Genomic DNA, 21,777 nt, shown 5'->3' on the forward strand with positions numbered 1-21,777 from the left:
TAAATGCTAGATTGTAAAGAACTGCCAAAACATTAAAAAGACCCACCACATAACTAGAACTGAATTTTGCTCTTTAACACCTAAATTGACAGAAAAACCCTGTCTAGAGAAAACTAAACAAACAAGCAAACAACAACAACAACAAAAAGCTAAATTGAGGGTCAGGAAGATAGTTCAGCAGGTAAAGGCTTTGCCACCAAGCCTGATGATCTGAGTTTTCTTCTGGGGACCCACATGGTGGGAGGACAGAATGGATTCTCACTTGTCTTCTGATTGATACAAGTGCACCAGGACATGTGTATGCTCAGATATATGTGTGTGTTGGAAGCCAAATCTCAGGGCTTGGCATGAGATCCTAGGCCATGCTTGGCAGGCCACATAGTTAACATAAGAGCTCTTTAGAACCTCAGCTCAAGAAAAGAAACAACTTGACCCAGTCCTCCATCCACAGGCTCAGTCACCTAGGCAACCCCTTCCTGGACCTCTTACTCATGAACTCTTTACCCTGCCAAACATCCTCTTTGTGGCTTCCTAATATCCTGCCTATACTAACACCTGGTACACAAACAACCCATTCTGCCCCTCCCCATATCCTGACTATAAGCTAGCCTGAGAAAAAAGTAAAGTTTGCCACTTGATCAGAATCCTGTCTAGTGGTCATTCTTTCTGTGTCTCTTGTCCCCATTCCCTATCCCTGACTCTCTTGCCCCAGGTTGATGTCCTGCAGGTTGGGATATGTATGTATGTGCATACACACTAGTGAATGTAAAAAATAAAAATTAATTTAAAACATAGTATTTTAACCTTTTAAAATTTATAGCATATAAAAAGACATACATGTATATATTGTTATTGTTAACACATTGAAATAAAAATTTTTAAATAATTTATTTTTATTTTATGTGCATTGGTGTTTTGCCTGTATGTATGTCTGTGTCAGAGTGTTAGATCTTGGAGTTACAGACAGTTGTTAGCTGCCATGTGGGTGCTAGGAATTGAACCCACGTCCTCTGGAAGAGCAGCCTGTGCTCTTAACCACAGTCATCTCTCCAGCCCTGTGTAGGGGAAATGTTAGCCATGTCCTCTTGGGGGCTGGCACAGGTGACACAGACCATACACACTGGGGCATGGTCAGAGTGATATAGCAAGACTTTAAATATGAGGGTCATACGCATGCAGCTCTCTCTGTTCCATGGTTCACCTGGTTGTAGGGGACTGACTCGGTCACATGAGTACTCTCCTATTAAACATCTGCTCATCAAACTTGCTCTGACTCCTTTGAGATACGCATTAATTGCGCCCCACTGCATGCAACCTTCATATTTAAAGTCTTGCTACATCACTCTGACCATGCCCCAGTGTGCGTGGCCTGCATCACCTGTGCCAGCCCCCAAGAGGGTGTGGCTAACATTTCCCCTACAGCCCTGAAATAAAAAAATTAATGACATTTAAAAAAATACATAGTTTAAAATGTTTGGAAAGCACCAAACAGCAAAAAATGCTAGGGGGATGGCCCAGCAGGTAAAGATGTTAATACTGCAAGCCTGGCAGCCGTGTTTGGTCCCTGGAACCTATGTAAAGTAAAAGGAGAGAGAACTGACGTCACAAAGTTTTCCTTTGATCTCCATGCTGGTGTTGTAAAACATGTGTCCAGACACACACATCATGTGGGCATGTGTACTCACACACAAATAATAATACATATTTTTAAAATATTTTAAAAATAGGAGTTCTACCTTTGTCAGCTGTTTTCTTGCTTTTTATTCATAAGGAAAACCTCTTCCTACTCAATAAGCATTAACGTTTAAGTACCAAATGGAAAATTTCCCGAGAACACAGGATTTATACCAGAAAAATACCAGAACTTAACATAACATCGCCCTTTTGCATATTCTATATGAAACTGCATAACTTCCACAATCAAAAGTCATGTAATTTATTGTCTTTTACTAAATACTGCAAATACTTGAAATCTACCTTTATTATTAAAACTGAAGCTACTGTCTACCAAATGAGAGGTTTCTCTTCTACTCCATCTACACAGCTAACATATTGTATGTCAACTCCAATCACTAGCAATCAGGTCATAGTGTTGCTGAGTAAACTACACTGCTTCCTTTCTTATTCTATAGCCAGAGCAGCAGCTCTCTCACCTGCTTGCCTCCTGTCACTACTGTGGTGAGTACCATGTAATAATCTTGCTGCTATAAAGTCTGTAGAAACCCCATCCTCACCGGGCATTGGTGGCCCACACCTTTACTCCCAGCACTCGGGAGGCAGAGACAGGCGGATCTCTGAGTTGGAGGCCAGCCTGGTCTCCAGAGCGAGTGCCAGGATAGGCTCCGAGGCTACATAGAGAAACCCTGTCTCGAAAAAAACAAAAAACAAACAAACAAAACAAGAAACCCCATCTAATGTCTGATGAATTGATTCAGTTTGTGTGGTGTGCGCTAATAACTTTTAACTTATGCCTCCTTTGCTCACATTTATACTCATGTTTGTAATTCTTATATGGCGAGATCAAAATGATTCCTTACAGTTTTCCAGCTACAGACACTCTAAGACAGCACAAGCTGTTGCCTGAAGAGAGACACTAAGCAGGCTTTGAAGTTCATTGCCCCAAGCTGAGTGAAAACTGCTTTTCCAGTTCCTGATCACCCCCACATTTATGACTCCACAGGAAACAGCCATCAGAGAGATGACTGTCAGGAGAATGAGGACAAGCCAAGAGGCTATTTTCCAAAGTGTGGTTACATGCTCATCAGATGTTAGAGGGAAATGCAATGGCATGACCTCCTGGCTCAGAGGCCTGTGTTTCCAAAAGTGATGTAGAAGAGAGCTGGAAGATGAATGGGGCTGAGGCAAGGAATAAGGGTGCCATGCAGGGGTAATGCTGAGAAAGGCCTGAAAGGGAACTGGGGGGACATTGGGCAGAGAAACTGAATAAGCACAATTTATCAGAAGGGAATGTGAGAAACAGCAAAACTAAGGCAAAGTGTCAGCAATTCAAGTAGGCTCTGGAAGGCCATGTGTCAGAAAAGAGCTTTATTTAGGATATTCTGATGAGGGGCTGAAATAGACAGGAGGGCTCCGTAGGTGTATAGGCCAGGACTGACAGGACTCTGCCTAGACCATTTCCTTTTTTTCATGCAAGTCATGCTTTCCTGACTCCAATACAACTCTGGGCCTGAGTGGGCTTGGGGTCCACAGTACAGCACTTACTGGGATAGGCTTGATAGGCAGTGCTAATTGTGAGGAACAGAGGACGAATGCTAGGAAGAAGGTAAAGCACACTATCAGATGCATTTAGCAAAGAGAGGCAGAGGATGTGGCTATAGAGAAGAGGGCACAAGACAGAACAAAGACAAGCCCAGGTTCAGCCCTCCTTGCCGTAGGCTTCCACATCTCCACTGCTTAAGTATCTCAGAATTAACAGCTTCTACCTAGCAGTAACCTGTTTGTCTAAATGGCGAGATTCTTTTTACCTTCATACCTTGGCCCCAGTTCCTAGCATGCTAAGAATTCAGAAGTAACAATGTAAATTTTTGCACTGATATTTGATTTATTTAATTATATTATAGATCAACATACCTATTATGAAATTTGTAATGAATAGCAAATCACCAATTACTTTTTTCATTTTTCTAATTGTAAAAGAGGGTAATACCTATTTCCATGTTTCTAAAAAGGTGATGACACGATAAAATGAATGTCTAAGCCTAATTATTATAACCATCTTTGACCTTTATTAAACTTGAAATAAGGGAAAAAGCAATTTTGAAACTTCTTGATTAAACATACATTCCATATATAACTTACAACTTACTTGATTTATGCTTGGAAATATGTTTTCTAGGTCCTTGCATATATATGGAAATTTAATTTTTCAGGAAAACACAATAAAGTCTAATAACTTTCTTAGAAGTTTCTAACAAAACCAATGAACAAATGAGCACTTACTTTGGTATTGATGGCAATGCCCGTTCGCCTTCTGGGAAGAAAAAGGAAAGAAACATGAGTGACATCCTGGAATCTTTTAGAAGAGAGTATGCAGGTAAGTCTAGGAAGGAGAAGCCTTATTTTGCCGTTTAGTGACAGTCCTTTACAGCCAAGTCATTACACTTATTCCATTTTGGATTTTTATGGGTTTAAACCCAAAACTCACAACAAATGCAACTGACTGTTGGGTTCACATTGTTTAAATATATGTCAAGTCCTAATGAAGAGATATGACAAGTTGATAAAACATAAAACACAGTCATCCCAAATGCCTAAGGGATTAAGGAACTCTTAAATTCAAAGTCTAGATGCCTTGCCAAAAGCCTAAACATTCTGCTTTGATAAAATGATTTACTAGTAATACTTGGAATCCATGCAGGCAGCAAGTTAATGTGTACAGCTATAGAGGAATTGAGAAATGAGAAGGGAAGGCTCTACAGCAGTGGAAAACAGGCATTTCCAATGGTCTCAGGAACCCGCAACCATAAATTTATTTTCATTGCAACTTCCTAAGTATAATTTTGCGATTAAGCAGTGTCTTAGTTCCTAAGACCATTAGGAATGTGTTTTCTGATGGTCAGGACCCACAGGTTGAGAACCATTATCCTATGAATAAATAGCTCCCATGAGTGTCATGGTCCTCTTAAAAGATGGTCTGCCTTCAGTGGAAACTCTTTTTCCTTATAGTTCGTTTCCATCCTCATCCCTTACAAGAACCTTCCTGGGAACCCTGCACTTTGCTTGGCCCTCTTAGGTTTCTGAGCCCCTCAGAACACATTGTCAGACTAGACTGTTCATCCTTCCCTGATCACCTCCAGGGTACCTGGACCTGAGGCAGCCCTCAGAGTACTGTATGGTAACTAGCCTGGGGTCTACAGAATAAACTTAGTCCATAGCAGGCCACACAGTATAATGGAGTAGCTAGCATGCCTCCAAAGCCCAGGCTCTCCCTACATTCCACTTGGATCATTTTCAGAGATTGCTTCAGAAACCCATATCCTCAGGACACTGTCATCCTTTGCAACTATACTTACAAAGCTCTCCTTCATCCTGAAGTGATAGAGCCTCATTTCTAGAACATTTTTATTCACTCAAACTTTTGATTTCACATCTTGACACAGAATTTATTTTCATTTTCACCTACTCTAAGCTTTTCAAATGTACAAGAAACAAACAAACACAAGACAGAAACTTGAACATAAATTATAAGGGACACTTGAAAAAGAACTGGGAAGACAATCTCCAGAGCTGAAAGAACCAAGGATAACTCAGGAGCTACTCTTAAGGGTTACTCAAAGCCCTATACTGTCACAGTGCATTATAGCTCAGCTTCAACTCTCCGGGCTATGACTTGTCCCTATAAAAACAAGCATCAGGTCACAACAACTCATCTGGCCTTCACATTTGCAGTGAGAACCTGGCTGCTGGGGTGAGTGTGTCTACCAGTGCACCAAGAGTGAAAACAGAACCTCACCTTTCTGTGGTCTGATAATGAAGGATTGTGTCGCTCCATTTACCAGCCGGCAGTATCCGTCGATCAGATCAGCCATGTTCTCCGCAATGGTTAGGGATGGTGCCGTCACTGTCAGAGGCTAATGGGAAAGAACAAGAAAGAGACATTATTGTTCTTCCCAGTAATCAAAGGGACAGCTGCACTATGACAGCACAAGTCTGCATACACTTGAATACAGAGGAGTAGGAATGAAACATTTGCCAGATTTAAGTCAAAAAAGGAAGTTTGGTATTTAAGGACATCATTCCTGCGACTTGTGACAGAAGACACACTCAGAGCATAAGATAAAATGCACTGAAACCAAGGCTCACTTTTACAAAAGGAAGCAAGAAAAAATTATATTTCTTCAGAATGTCTGGCCCCTTGAGCATTCTCTAAGAACTCAGGTAACAAGTTGAAGCACAACTTATTCCAGAGACTATTATATAATAAACCTTTATCAACAATATCTTCATTTTCTGTGAGAGGAAACTGGTGAAGTTTCATTCTTTCTACATTCACAGCATGTTAACCCAGAGGCTGAAAAAACATTTTCACATGAGGCAGGCTGTATTAGATAAGCTGCCTAAAGAACTATTTCTAAGTGTTATCTGAAGACAACAAAAGCTGTATTTTATTTTCACATCCAAGTGTCCTGGTTCACATGGCTATTCACACGTATTCCAAATGAACAGCTTGTTGGGAGAGCAGCCTGTGTAATGCACTGGATCTCTGCAGGAAACTGATTTGCAACAAGTTTTCTACACTCCATGCTAGGATTTGCTAATCTGATAAACAATGTCTAGATGTCAACTTCAGACATCGATGACTTGGGATCACACTGTAGGTCACTGGTGAAATAGCCTAGTGAGGAGAGTTGAGAGCCACAGGCAAAGCTGAGACTGTAACAGGTTTCAACTGCTTCTCAATATGCTCTGTCTGGAGCCCAGAGTCTGGCTTAACCAAAAAGTTCTTACTTATACCACTTACTACTTTGTTTCTACTTTATTTCCATTTCTTCTTTATTGATGTTTTGAGATAGGGTCTTGCTATGTGGTCCATGCTGAGAGCAGTCCAGGAATCCAGAGGGCTGGGATTATAGCAGTGAGCCACTATTTCCTGCCTGCCTATTTATTACACTGCTGCAGGTGCTATTATCACAATGACTGGCCAGAGAATCATTCAACACACTCAATGCACACAATTCTAACTGACTTCCTTGTCCCTTCATGGTGGTCTCTCTCTGATTATATTCATAGCAATATTCCTGATTTTTAAAATCTACTCCTCTCCTATCTTGGAGACATTTAACCACTTACTAAAATTGTTATACATGAGGAAATTGTGAGTCTGATTACACATGAACACTTCATCCTTACCCCCAAGAAGTCATTTCTACACATCTCCATGGATCAGTTGTTTTTTCTTTTTTAAATTAAAATAATAAGTTTTTAGACAATATATTTTGATCATGATTTTCCGCAGCCTCCAAGTCCTCCCAGATCCTCTCCACCTATCGAACTTCTCTGCTGGGTCAGAGTTTTAAGAGCAAGAATCCCTTACCTCAGGGGCGCCAGCAATTTTGAGTTGTAGCATTCCTTTCCTGTCTTTGTCTTCGCTATTTGAATACTGAATGGTCTGTACTTGGTTGAAGTCTGCTAGGTGGGTAGGCTTTGGGAAGGAAAAATAAAACTCTTAGATCATAAAAGAAGCCTCACTGCCTGGGGTCTGCTAGCTACTATTTGATTTCCCTACCCCCACCCTACCCTGGGACCCTACGACCAGCCTCTTTTCAAGACAACCTTCCCAAGCCAAGGACACTTTCCTCTGGTGAACAATCATGCAGTAGCCCTGTGGGCTTCCTTCCAGGTTTAGTCATGCCTAACTGTGGTAACATCTTAAGGAGACCCAGACAAATGAGGGGGTAAGAGAAAACTCAACTTCCACAGAAAGAAATGAAGACAGCTGAATGAACCATCACTATAAATCACCTGTCTACTTCAAAAAACTTGATGGAATTCTCAATGGAAGCAGATATTAAAATAGTTGAAAATTTTATACAAGTTAAAAACATAGTAAGCATTTACAAAGCAATGCAATACTTTATGGAGTTGGTGGCTTGTTACCAATACATGCAATCACATAATCTACAACAGGAGCTATGAGCAGATGATGAAGATACAAGGTCTTTACCATGATAATAGGAAATGCATTGAAATCTAATCAAAGACCAAAGGGCTTTTTTGTTTGTTGGTTGGTTGGTTTGTAGACAAGGTATCATCATGTAGCCCAGGCTGGCCTAGAATTCCCTCTAAGACCCCAACCTGGCCTATAACTAACAGTTATTTACATATTTACATTTACATCTGTCTTCATTTTTCAAGTGCTAGTATTAAAGAAATAATATGCCTTCCCAGTAAGGATTCACTCCACATATTCAGGAAACATAATGAAAGGTTCATTAATAATAATACACATCTGCTTCTGGCTAATGCCCAAAGGGAAAGTGGCCTCAAGCAGAAAAATTTACCAACTTGTACATGCCTTAGGTTTATGCATTCCACATATGCTGTCATCCTTAATGTTTTTCAGGTCATGGCACCAAGTTATACTTTGAACGATTTAAAGAGACAGAAGGGTGTGAGTGCAGGAGAACTGGCCCTGCACCTTGCTATCTGCTACACTGGGTGAGCTAGCCTGGGCAATGCTAAGAGCTTGCCTGGGTGGTAATGATGAGGGACAGCTGGCAAGCTGACCAACCCAGCTACTACCCAGGCCCAGAACCAGGACTTTGAGGTAGCCCACCCCAACACTCACCTATGAAATGCTAGAGCATGCTAAAGGGCCATATATACAGATCCAAAACTACAGGATCTCAATGGCACAAGGCAACAATAGGATATCCAAGAAGAGTCCCAGTGAGGGCCCAATATCAAGGGTATAGCAGAAGCCAGAAACCTCAAACCAGACCAATGAATCATTGCAAGGAATACTTACAAGTAAAGATGTATGGCTAAATGGTATACTGTGTGACTCATTGGCCCACACTACAACTTTTGGGTTTTGGTTTTAAATTTTGTTTTGGAGGAAGGTTGCAAGGGCAGAGGGCAGAAGTGAGGGGACGAGAAGATGAGTGGAACAGGGATGCATGATGTGAAGTCCACAAAGAATCAATAAGAAAGGGATGGATGGGATGACACACTGGTGGAGAAAGAAATCAGAGAAACATCACCCTTTACAATCGCCACAAACAACATAAAATACCTTGGGGTAATACTAACCAAAAAAGTGAAAGACCTGTACCATAAGAATTTTGAGTCTCTAAAGAAAGAAATTAAAGAAGATACCAGAAAATGGAAAGATCTCCCATGCTCTTGGATAGGCAGGATCAACATAGTAAAAATGGCAATCTTGCCAAAAGCAATCTACAGATTCAATGCAATCCCCATCAAAATCCCAACACAATTCTTCACTGACCTTGAAAGAACAATTCTCAACTTTATATGGAGAAACAAAAGACCCAGGATAGCCAAAACAACCCTGTACAATAGAGGAACTTCTGGAAGCATCACCATGCCTGACTTCAAGCTCTATTACAGAGCTATATAGTTCTGAAAACAGCGTGGTATTGGCACAAAAATAGACAGGTAGACCAATGGAATAGAGTTGAAAACCCTGATATTAACCTACACACCTACAAACACCTGATTTTTTTTCCCCCCAAAACAGGGTTTCTCTGAGTAGCTTTGGAGCCTATCCTGGGACTCGCTCTGGAGACCAGGCTGGCCTCGAACTCATAGAGATCCGTCTGGCTCTGCCTCCCGAGTGCTGGGATTAAAGACGTGCACCACCAACGCCCGGCCAAACACCTGATTTTTAACAAACATTCCAAATATATACGCTGGAACAAAGAGAACATCTTCAACAAATGGTGCTGCCATAACTGGATGCAAACAGGTAGAAGACTACAGATAGACCCAAGCCTTTCACCCTGCATAAAACTTAAGTCAAAATGGATAAAAGACCTCAACATAAACCCAGCCACATTGAACCTATTTGAAGATAAAGTGGGAAATACCCTTGAATTAATTGGTACAGGAGACCGATTTCTGAACATAACACCAGTAGCACAGACACTGAGATCAACAATTAATAAATGGGACCTCCTGAAACTGAGAAGCTTCTGTAAGGCAAAGGACACAGTCAGCAAGACAAAATGTTAGCCCACAGATTGGGAAAAGATCTTTATCAACCCCACATCTGACAGAGGGCTGATTTCCAAAATATACAAGGAACTCAAGAAGCTAGTCTGCAAAACACTATCCAATTAAAAAGTGGGGGTACAGAACTAAATAGACAGTTCTCAATAGAGGAATCTAAAATGGCTGAAAGACACATAAGAAAGTGTTCAACATCCTTAGCCATCAGGGAAATACAAATCAAAACAACTCTGAGATACCATCTTACTTCCTGTCAGAATGGCCAAAATCAAAAACACCAATGATAGTTTATGCTGGAGAGGATGTGGAGAAAGGGGAACACTTCTCCACTGCTGGTGGGAGTGCCAACTTGTACAGCCACTCTGGAAATCAGTATGGTGACTCCTCAAGAAAATGGGAATCAGTCTACAGCAAGATCCAGCAAATACACTCCTAGTCATATACCCAAAAGAAGCACATTCACACAACAAAGGCAAAGATGTTCATAGCAGCACTATTTGTAATAGCCAGAAACTGGAAGCAGCCTAGATGCCCCTCAACCAAAGAATGGATAGAGAAATTGTGGTACATTTACACAATGGAGTACTACTTAGCAGAAACAAACAAACAAAAAAAACCAAAAAACAAAAACAACAACAACAACAAAAAAAAAACAATGGAATCTTGAAATTTGCAGGAAAATGGATGGAACTAGAAGAAACCATTCTGAGCGAGGTAACCCAATCACAAAAAGACAAACATGACATGTTCTCACTCATATGTGGATTTTAGACATAGAGTAAGGGATTACCAGCTTACAATCTACACTGCCAAAGAAACTAGTAAACAAGGAGGACCCTAAGAGAGACAAATTTTACTGCTTCAAGTCTCTCTTGTATCACTGAGATTACAAATATGTGCCATCACACTTAGTTTAGAAGGTATAATTTAAAAATATTAAAAGGCATGTTATTAAAACTTAACAAGGACTGTTATACATAAAGTCACACTGTGTGTACAGTGCTGGAGTTGCAATGTTAGATAAGGCACTGATCCGCAAGCAGAGCTCTAATGACATACTTTCCAGTGGTGAATCAAGAAAAAGGACCAACAGAGAATGCTATACAAAATGTATCAAAAGAAAATTTACTGAGCCAAACATAAAATCATAGCAATCTGCCTGAGACAGTGTGTTATCAGCAAGAGACAATGGCATCAGTAGGTCAGAACAGGAGAACAAGAAGCAGATGACAAAAGTAATGTCCCATTCAGGGGTAAACAGATTAGATTACTTATAAATGTCTGCTGCCACACTTACCTGCTCACCTGCAATATGCACAACAATGGCTGAAACTTATCAACAAAGACAACCATTTTTCTTTTTTTCAGATTTTTTTATTTGAATTAGAAACAGGATTGTTTTACATGACAATCCCAGTTCCCTTCTCTCTCCCTGTCCTCCCCTACCACCACCACCCCGACTAAAACCCTACCTATCACATATCCTTTCTGCTCCCCCTGGATGGTGAGGCCTTCCATGGGTGTCAAAGTCTATTGTATCCTTTGAGATAGGGCCTAGGCCCACCCCCGTGTGTCTTGGCTCAGGGAATATTCCTCTATATGGAATGGGTTCCCAAGGTCCACACCTATGCTAGGGATAAGTACTGAACTACTACAGAAGGTCCTGTAGATTTCCAAGGTTTCCGCAACGAAATCTATGTTCCTGGGGTCTGGATCAGTCCCATGCTGGTATTCCAACTATCAGTCTAGGGAGCAAGAGTCACCCGATGTTCAGGTCAGTTGTTTTTGTGGGAATCACCAGCCTGTTCTGAACCCCTTTGCTCTTCACTCATCCTTCTCTGCATCTGGATTCCAGTTCAGTTCAGTGATAAGTTGTGGGTGTCAGCTTTTACTTCCACCAGCTACTGGATGAGGGTTATCAGGTGGCATATAAGTCAGTAATCAATCTCATTATCAGGGGAGGGAATTTAAGGTAGCCTCTCCTCTTTTGCTTAGATTGTTAAATGGTATCATCTTTGTAGATCTCCAGACATTTCCCTAGTGCCTGATTTCTCTATAAACCTAAAATGTCTCCCTCTATTATGGTATCTCCATTCTTGTTATCTTCTATTCTTCCCCTGACTCAACCTTTCTGCTCCCTCAAGTCCTCTGCATCCCAATTCTTCTCCCCTTCTCATTCTCGTAGCTCCCTCCCCCCTCTTCTAGTGCTCTCAATTTGCTCAGGGGATCTTGACCCTTTCCCCTTCTCCAGGGGACTATGTATGTCTGTCTCTCTTTAGGGTCCTCCTGTTTACTAGCTTCTCTGGCAGTGTGGATTGTAGGCTGGTAATCCTTTACTCTATGTCTAAAATCCACATATGAGTGAGTACATATCATGTTTGTCTTTTTGTGATTGGGTTACCTTGCTCAGAATGATTTCTTCTAGTTCCATCATTTTCCTGCAAATTTCAAGACTCTATTGTTTTTTCTGCTGAGTAGTACTCCACTGTGTAAATGTACCACATTTTCTCTATCCATTCTTCGGTTGAGGGGCATCTAGGCTGCTTCCAGGTTCTGGCTATTACAAATAATGCTGCTATGAACATAGTTGAACAGATGTCCTTGATGTATGAATGTGCTTCTTTTGGGTAAATGCCTAAGAGTGGAATTGCTGGATCTTGTGGTAGACTGATTCCCATTTTCTTGAGGAGTCACCATACTGATTTCCAAAGTGGCTGTACAATTTGGCACTCCCACCAGCAGTGGAGGAATGATCCCCTTTCTCCACATCCTCTCCAGCATAATCTGTCATTGGTGTTTTTGATTTTGGCCATTCTGACAGGAATAAGATGGTATCTCAGAGTTGTTTTGATTTGCATTTCCCTGATGGTTAAGGATGTTGAACACTTTATGTGCAAAGAAGACCATTTTCTATAGGATTGTACTGTACAAGGACAGGAGATAAGCACCTCAGTTTCTCAGTGCCATTACTTCTCCCCATAATGTAATCACTATCACTTCACCAAGAAGGAGACACAGGCACAGATATGAAAGAATGACCCCCTAAATCATAAAGCTACTGTTAAGATGGCAGTAGCCTTGTAATGCAATCCAGTGCCTTGCTTTTTTCAGCTCTCTAAACTCTGTTTTTCATCTTCACCTCCTGAAAAAATGGAAGGGGGCCTCTCCATCTTGCACTATGCATAACACTGGAGATAGACAAGAGGACATAAATGTAAAATGATAAAATATCTTGCAAAAAATAACTACAAATTGAATCTAAGAGCTATAACTCAAAATCTTTCAGTCAAGAAGACTGGACATGGTTAGACTTTCTGAAGAGCAATGCATTTTCATTTCATGCCAGTGGACTGAATGCTCCTGCTGCTATAATCAGTGCCACTGCTGTTCCTGGATCTGTCCTGAACATCTGTCCTGCCCTCAGGTTTGCTCACCCATCTAATACCTGAAAAGTATATTATGCTACTGCCAGCTGGTAGTGGCAGTAGTACACTGTACTTTTCATCCAGTCACTGACCATTTGGGAATCTCTTAGGTTGGCTGTGTTTTTCCTATTTTTAATCATTCTTTAGTCTTAAATTAAGGAGCTTTTATCATATGAATTCATGACAGATAGCTGACTTCTATCCCATCTTTTGATGAAAAGAAATTCTTAATTTCTCCTCTCTTCTTTCCTTCTTTCTTTCTTTACTGGTCTTTCAAGACAGGGTTTCTTTGTGTAACCCTGGCTATCCTGGAACTAGCTCTTGTATACCAGGCTTTCCTTGAACTCAGAGAGTTGCCTGCTACTGCCTCCTGAGTGCTGCGATTAAAGGAATGCACCACCACTGCCTGTCTCTGGGAGGGGGAGGTGGTGGTGGTGGTAAGGAATGCCCTCACCACAGTCATGAGATAACTCTTTTGTTTTCTTCTAAACTATCATTTTTACTTTTCATGTGTGGATCTATTTTGGTTCAAGTTCTTGTCACAGTGAGTCTCGGGGATAGATATCATTCTGCTTTGTTCTGTGATGCAACATTTATTGAAAAGTCAACCAACGACCCTGAGTCAAGACAGTAGAGAGGTAAGTGGAGTGGGGTGGGAGTTCAGACATTGGTGTGTTTAAATATGAGATTGGGGAGGGAGAAAAACAGAACAACAAAGGAAAACATTTCAGATTCCCAGATCTGTGAGGAGACAAATCACAAAGAAAAAGACACCTGTGCTGGTAACCCAGGCACAGGTACAGGCACAGCCCAAACAATGAACCCAAAGGACCAGCTTCCATTCCTGGGATGATTGCTTTACATCAGACTAACTGAAGAAAAGGAAGAACTCAAATGCAAAAATTAAGCCAGGTGTGGTAGCTCACGCTTGTGATTTCAGCATGTGGGTGGTCAGAGGCAGAAGATTTCCACAGAGTGTGAGGATGGCCTACGTCACACACTGAGTCAAGGCCAGTCTGGGAGACAAAGTGAGACCCTGTCTCAAAACAGCAACAACAGCATCAAAGCAAAAAGAAAACAAATGAAATGAGCAAAATGACAAGATCTACAAAAATGGTGGAATCTGGATGTAGGAAAACTACATGCCCACACTGTCAATGACAGAAGTTTCCCAGCCTTTCTTAGAAGCAACCTGGCAAGTTCTTTTCAAGTTAAAAAAAAATTCAATTGGAATCTCTTCCACTAAAGAGAAAACAGCAGTTTCTTAACAAATACGCAAAAGAACATTTCTTCTGGGCTCTGAGGAAATAGTGTAGTGGCTAATACTGCTTGCTGTGTAAGCATGAAGACGTGACCTTGAAGTCCCAACATCCATGGAAAAAGGCCATGCCTGGCCATGCATGCCTCAAGAGTTGTAGAGGAGGAGTGGTGTGTAAAGCATGGATTGCATAGGCCAGTGAGTCTAGCCAATGAGCTTCAGGTTGAGTAAGAGACCATGCCTAGCTAGAGGGATTAAGGGGAAGTGATAGAGGAAGATGGCTTTCTCTGGCCTCTGCATGCAAACACATGGGTACATGTACCTACCTACTGACATGCAAAAATGAATAAATGAACAAATAAAGAATACTTATTTCAACATGGTCTTGGGGCAGAAATCTGTAAGTTCAGTGACTGAGACACTCCCAGGTGGTCATCATTGCCAGGTGGACTGGAAGGCAGGCTCACAGGCAAGATGCACAGAAGCAAGATGTGTGCTTGGTAAGACCCATTTCCATCCAAGAATGAGGAGAAAAGCACAGAATAGTTGCTATTACTTATATGTGGGCACAGTGGAGAAGGAAATTGCTAAAGAAAAAGGGCAGAAGCAGAGTGGAAATGGACAGCCAGCAGTACATGTGCAAAGTCACACTAAGCACAGATACAAACTTATGATTAGAAACCCATACCAGTGAAAAGGCACACCTGCTAGTGTGAGCCCCCAAGGAAGACCTCAGAACCAGACTGATTGACCGTCTGTCCACACAGCTCACATCCTCAATACCATAACCCTGGCAGGCAGGTCTTGCAACTCATAGTCATCATCATATGGCATAGATTGCACACATATTCCCATGCATGCCTGACTATGAGCTCCATCAAAGGGCTGCAGTCTGCTTGACCTTCTTTGCAAGCCCCTGGTCAGCAGCTGGCACAAGCAGTACTCAGTGGCGTTTGCTGAGGTAAAAAACAGGAGCACACAGAATGAGATGATAAACCGAGGATTTCTCTCTCTCCAGTGTTTTTCCTCAATGAGGTAGTAAGGGCAACAAGGAATTCAGAATTTAAAATTATGATATGTTTTTCTGGGATTAACTCATAAAGATTATTTAAAGAGTAGGATGTCAGTACAAATTTACTAAATCATATCCAGAAGTTAGTTATAAGGCCTTACAAGGTAAGCTGGAACAGCCCCATCAGTTTTCACTCACCACCTAATTTGTCTTATTTATTTCCCTTCCAGGCTAAAGAATTCCAAAGGCAATAAACATAAGTTTGTCTCTCACACCCCACCTGAGCAAAAAGACCATGTAATGAATGAATAAGATTCTTTGCAGAACGGAGTCTTTCATGGGAGTGCCTTGTCCTGTCCTTAACTTCCTTCCTATGCCCACAACCAATTCCATGAGTCCCCCCAGGAGCAGACTTACATTGCAGCCCTTGTCTGTCAGGTAGCTGATCCCTTCTTCTGGGCCGATCGCCAGTTCTACTGAAATAATCCAACTTGACTTTGGAAGAACAGGTGAGAAACAGGGGTGCCAGAAGGAAAAATGATTTTAGATCTGGAGTCACGAATATTTCAAAGGATTTAGGCTGGGGGAGGACTTGGTTTACTGTTAATCTATCTAGCCAAGTAAGATAAAATATTTATAATTTCATTGACACAAGATCAACCGAGTCTGGACAAGACTAATTGTGATCCCTCTTAAATCTGGGAAGCCATTGTTTTCTCTAGGAAGATTATCTCAACAGGCAAACTAGGCCTTGGAGAACAGCTAATCAAATTGCAGGCCAGAATAAAAACACCTACTTATGAACACAGGCATACTATTTAAAAGATAATTTTGTTATCTAATTAATTAATATACTTTCTTACTGATTTTACCCATGACTTAGCATCAAAACAGTATTTTTGTTTGTGAAGAACTACGACAAATTAGTTTTCCTTCAATGAGAAACACAGACACACATGGATAAGAAAAAACAAAAGAAATCAAACTAGTCCCTGTCTTCCAAGGTCCCACACACTTACCCCAAGGGCACACTTGAAGCATTCTTTGTCAAATCTGTACACCGGAGAGAGAATCTCAAAGAATTTCAGGATGCTTTCTTCTCTATTAAGGTTGGCAAACTGCCTAAATGTTTGCTGGATCAGTTTTCTTAGTGTTTTGGCCTAAATGATGAAGTTACAGGAAAACATGTTTTCAAGTCAACAATGAGAAAAAACTGCAATTATACTCATATCATTTACATTACTACAAAAACTCACTTGCCAAATAACTAGTAGAGCATTATCAGCTGTAAACCCCACATTAACAAACTTTGCCCTGTGACCAGTTTGAAATAGTTGAACAACACAGAACTTCATTCCTTCAACAGAAGCTTAAGGCAACATCCTGCATAGTAAACATGCCGCAGAGTCATTAAACCATTCACCAGAGGGACACATGGCCCAGAAGTAGAAAGGGTAAATATACAGGCACTCACATGTTTCAATACTATTTCTGAAAGTGCACAAATAACTTTGAAAGGCCCTTGTTCACTGGGTGTTGGTGGCGCATGCCTTTAATCCCAGCACTAGGGAGGCAGATGCAGGCGGATCTCTGTGAGTTTGAGACCAGCCTGATCTACAGAGCGAGGTCCAGGACAGCCTCCAAAGCAATACAGAGAAAACCTGTCCCTGTATTGTCTGAAAAACAAAACAAAACAAAAACAAACCAAAAAGTCCTTTGTTCTTGGATCTAAAAAGTAAAATTTCAGGACACTTTTTTTTTTTTTTTTAAAGATTCAGCAATTAAGAGGATCTTCAGAACCATTCATTCAACATATGGAATAATTATACAAACTGCGGTGTGTACTTAACAACCAATATTCTATGCAGCCTATAAACCATGTTATGGAGCCAGTTGAATGAAGGTGAAATCCTATCTTATTGTTATACAACAAAGAAAACAATCCGTTGAACACAACAGATACTTTTAGAAGAGAGCTCATTTTTAAGCTTCATATGCATGTGTGTAAAAGGGAGAAAAACCACTACCTACAGTGCTTTACCTTGCATGGAAGGTAAGTAATTAAGCTTCTGCTTCTTTTACTCATTTGAGTTCGGTCCTCACACATGAATATTTGGGGATGGAACAAGGGCTTCCCAAGGAGCAAGCCCCTGATCTTCAGTGTATGAGACAGCAGGGAGGCAAGAAAACAGTAACCCCACATTGAGGTCTGAGGAGAGAAGACCAATGTAGGCATGAACTTAGCTTCTACGCTGCTAACACTGATTCTACTTCCTTGGGTAACCTTGAGTAAAGAAGTGGTGCTTTCTAAAGGAGGTTTTTGGCAGGAATGTCAACAGCAAGGGGGGAAAAAAAAACCAAACCTAAGTTGGGGGTTTCCCACTAACTCAGGAAGGAAGCAACAATTTATGCAGGTAGAAAAACAGAAGAGTCTGAGGTGGTCAGACTCTGATTTATCTTGGAAATGTAAGATGCAACAGGCAGGAACTGGTATTGAACTGACAAGGCAAAAAAAAAGGAGGGGGGCAATTTGGCAGGAAAAGTTCAGAAGAGCATCTGGGCTATCAGGAATCCAGTTGGACCCATCACACAGGCTGTTGGAGCTGGAAGCAGGAGTGGGCAGTGGCCGGCACAGAGCACCGAGGAAATGAAAGCCAGGGTTCTGGTGGACCAGGATCAGGGAGGCACGCTAAGTGATGTGCTGAACCCTGACAATGAGGAGGAGGCAAGACAGCGGAGGCCCAGAAGAGCTGTACCTGCTAAGACGAGCACAACAAAACCAGGAGGGCACAGCCTGCTCTAGTGGGGAATAAAAGTGAAGCCTGTGGAAGTAACTGGGAAGACTCTGCAGTCAGAGGAGATATTGAAGACAATGAGCAAGGCAACTGGAAATGTAGTTACATAATGAAGGGTACAGTTACTGAAATGAAAACCAGTGTGGAAGGCTAAGGAGGGCAAAGAGCAAGACACTAGGAAGACAACTGACATGAGCTGAGAGAACAGGTTGCTACAAGGTCACAGAGGACATGTGCTTTCATGCATACAGGGTGGTGAGTGAGAAGAGAAGAAGCAGAAAAACTACATCTGGTCACACTACAGCAGGCCAAACAGGCAATCAAGGGAATGGTGAGAAGGATGTCACTTGCATGGCAATGGTTTAAAAGAGAGGCTTAGAATGACTTGGTGCATGGACAAAACAAACTCAAGTAGTTACAGACACAGCATCTGCTAATCCAATGGACAAAAAGGAAAGAGGAGACAGCCAGTAGTTGACAGCTAGCTAGTTTAACACTAGAACAACACTGGAGTTCTGATGGAAGTGAAGCAGAAGGGGAACAAGAAAATTCCAGCTCATCCAAGCAGAACTAGTTATGGCTTTGGATCAAGCTTGAAAGAATTAAATGTGTGCAGTGTCAGTAGGGCCCAACTATAAAATACACTGCACGGATAATGGTCTCTGAACCTAGGACACTTTTATTCTGGGAATACCCACCAAATACTGGCCTTGACTAAGACACTGACATAGTCCTGTCAGACTTAGAAATCAAGTCATGTACCTAAGAGCACTTCATTATGAAACCAGTTCAAATGGAGAGCAAATGACTATGAATATGCAAGAGTATCATTAAGATATACTGTTGCTCCTCAGTCATATTAATCTAACAAGTCATTAGCCAACCTAATAGTTATCAGATGCTACTAGCCTCAAGGATGACTCTCATGTGTATATTAGGCTAAAGAAAATTTGCTAGAAAACAATAAAAGGCTGAAACATATTAAAGAATCACACACTACCACTCAGGCTCAGTACAGACATATCAGCAGTGCATACAGTGCCTCTTCTACCTATATGGACTGGACTCAAGGGCAAGTGCCTCAAGCAGAGGTTAGTTTTCACTTATATGTTTGTTTGCAATAGTCTTAATATGTACCTGGGCTGGCTTTGAACCTGAGGTCCTCCTACCTCAGCTCCCAAGTACCCAGGTCATTGGTGTAAGCCACTATGCTGATGTTAACTCAAGTCTCCTAATGTTGTTCTAGGAAGCCATCTTACTGTATCACTTGGGAAGTGACTAGCTCCTTAAGACCTCTCAACGTTTGTAGCTTTAAAACTGGATTTCTGTTACAAAAAGAAATACATTAAGGTTTGACTATTTTGACTGGCTCTCTAGGTTTAGGTCTACCATAATGCTGTTAAGATGGTAGGCAGAATTTCCTCAGTTCTACCCCTTATACAGTCAAGAAACAAACATCACTATGACACAATTCACTGAACCTGACTTGACATAGAACTCATCAGTATCTATTACCTGTCACCCTCCTATCCAGACCTTATACACATTTATGTTGCAAGTTTTCTTAACTGAGAGCCTGCTGGCCTATTCATCACTCATGACCTTTGAGGAGGAAGGGTGAAAATTGCAGAGTGCCCTTCACCTTTATTAGTGTTACTGGAGTAGTGATTTCAATCAAGCATTTGAAATGTAAGGCACCTCGCCTGTTGTTCTCAGCACTCAAGGCATGTGTAGTCTCTTCTCTGTTCTTAGCACCAACACAGCTCAGTCAACTTCTACCAGGATATGATAATCTCTCAACCATTCACTGGAAATGTAACTGCAAACAATCTTCTAGAAACTTAAATCTAAAGCATGTAAAACTAAATGACTTTAAGAGAAAAAATACAGAAATAGCTTGTTTATGGAAAAACTAACATTAATAAATCTAGCCATTCAATACAGCTAACTCCACAATAAACCTGGAAGCAGAAGCTGATGCAGAGGCCATGTAGGATGCTGCTTACTTGCTTGTTCCTCATGCCTTTCTGAGCCTTAGAATCCAGTCCAGGGTGCTAATACCCAAATGGGCTCAGGTGTATATTTCTTTTGGTGGTGTTTCTGAAGGTGGGAATGGCTACAGCTACCATGTGTAGTAGAGCTTCACAGCAGCACCATAGTCTAGAGAAGTCTTCTGGGGCTGTCAAGGGAATTTATGTAGCATGGGGAAAGAGCTTGGCCTACAGCTATAATCTCTCCTGATTAAGCTATTTAAGAAATCAAACAATATTTAAATTTAAAAATTAGGTAATTCCCTTTTCAATAAAAGATGAATATGAGATGTTTCAGTTGCTAAAGGCACATACTATGCTGGCTAGTTTTACATCAACTTGACACAAGCTAAGTTATCCAAGAGGAGGAAATCTAAACTGAAAAACACACTTAAAATTGATTGGGCTCTGGGCAAGCCTGTAAAGCATCTTCTTAATCAGTGATTCATGTAGCAAGATCAGCCCATTTGGGTATTAGCACCCTGGACTGGATTCTAAGGCTCAGAAAGGCATGAGGAACAAGCAAGTAAGCAGCATCCTACATGGCCTCTGCATCAGCTTCTGCTTCCAGGTTCCTTCCCAGTTTGAGTTGGTACCTTGGCTTCCCTCAGTGGACTGTATCAGAATCTATAAGTCAAGTAAACATTTTCCTTCCCAAGTTGTTTTTTGGTCATGGCATTTCATCACAACAACTCTAAGACATCAACAAGCCCAACAACAACTTGAATGTTATGCCCAGGTCTCATATGGTAAAAGGAGAAAGTCAATCCCACAAGTTTTATTGTGATTTTCATGTGCATTCACCACACTGCCAGATGCAGCTCAAGATCCCAGAGAAAAGCATGCTGATAGATCAGGACAAAAGAGGCCAAGAAAGGTGGAGCTGGGAAAGACCTGCAGAGTGTGGCAGCAGAGAGCAGGCATTCCTGGGGTGTCATGCATTATCTTCTCAAAGTCATACTTAACCCTATTGTTCATGCCCTTGTCATATGTCTGTCTGCTTGTCTCTCTGTCTCTGTCTCTGGATTCTCCAGGGTTTTTTTTGGGGGGGGGTGTTTATTTTTCAAATTTCTGCTCATTTTTTATTCTTTCATTTAGATAAGAGCAATCAAATTAGCTATATATCTGGTGCTAGCCAAACTCATTGTGAAAATATAGTATATGAAGAAAAATACAAACAAGTCAGTAACTGTAAAATTACAAGTTCAGAAAAAAAAAAAAAAAAAAAAACCCTTAGATGCTGAATAGGGTCTCAGATAGGACAGATGTTTTCCATCCCTGCAAAAATATAGAGGAGGAGACCAGAGCTAGAGAACTCAGACATTGACAGACTCTACTGAGCTTCTATCAGCATCTGCCTAGCCGAGGCACTCATCTATGACCTGTACCCAAGTCCCTGTTTTGAGTGTAATGATTGTTTATAAACCTAAAAGTGTCTTAGACTCCCAAAGACAGCAGTGACACTCATGCTGTTTTTTACACATAAAAATCTGAGAAGACAACAGTTTTCAGAGGCCACCAAAGGTCTTGTCATTTGAGAATCACT

The 21,777-nt window shown here is 41.2% G+C and overlaps 1 protein-coding gene across 5 annotated transcripts in view; it reads right to left on the reverse strand.

Moving 5' to 3' along the window:
* Ptk2 (protein tyrosine kinase 2) overlaps positions 1 to 21,777 on the reverse strand; it is a 194,446-nt gene that overhangs the window by 81,948 nt on the left and 90,721 nt on the right. For all 5 annotated transcript variants that reach the window (XM_027403786.2, XM_035440657.1, XM_035440659.1 and 2 more), the window contains 5 exons: positions 16,426 to 16,566; positions 15,824 to 15,901; positions 7,055 to 7,162; positions 5,474 to 5,591; positions 3,961 to 3,991 (listed from right to left, as the gene is read on the reverse strand). In XM_027403786.2, the coding sequence (XP_027259587.1) occupies positions 3,961 to 3,991; positions 5,474 to 5,591; positions 7,055 to 7,162; positions 15,824 to 15,901; positions 16,426 to 16,566 (476 nt within the window). The remainder of the gene's footprint in view (positions 1 to 3,960; positions 3,992 to 5,473; positions 5,592 to 7,054; positions 7,163 to 15,823; positions 15,902 to 16,425; positions 16,567 to 21,777) is intronic.

Source organism: Cricetulus griseus, chromosome 2 (assembly GCF_003668045.3).
Source record: "Cricetulus griseus strain 17A/GY chromosome 2, alternate assembly CriGri-PICRH-1.0, whole genome shotgun sequence".
In the NCBI taxonomy this organism is placed as follows: domain Eukaryota; kingdom Metazoa; phylum Chordata; class Mammalia; order Rodentia; family Cricetidae; genus Cricetulus; species Cricetulus griseus.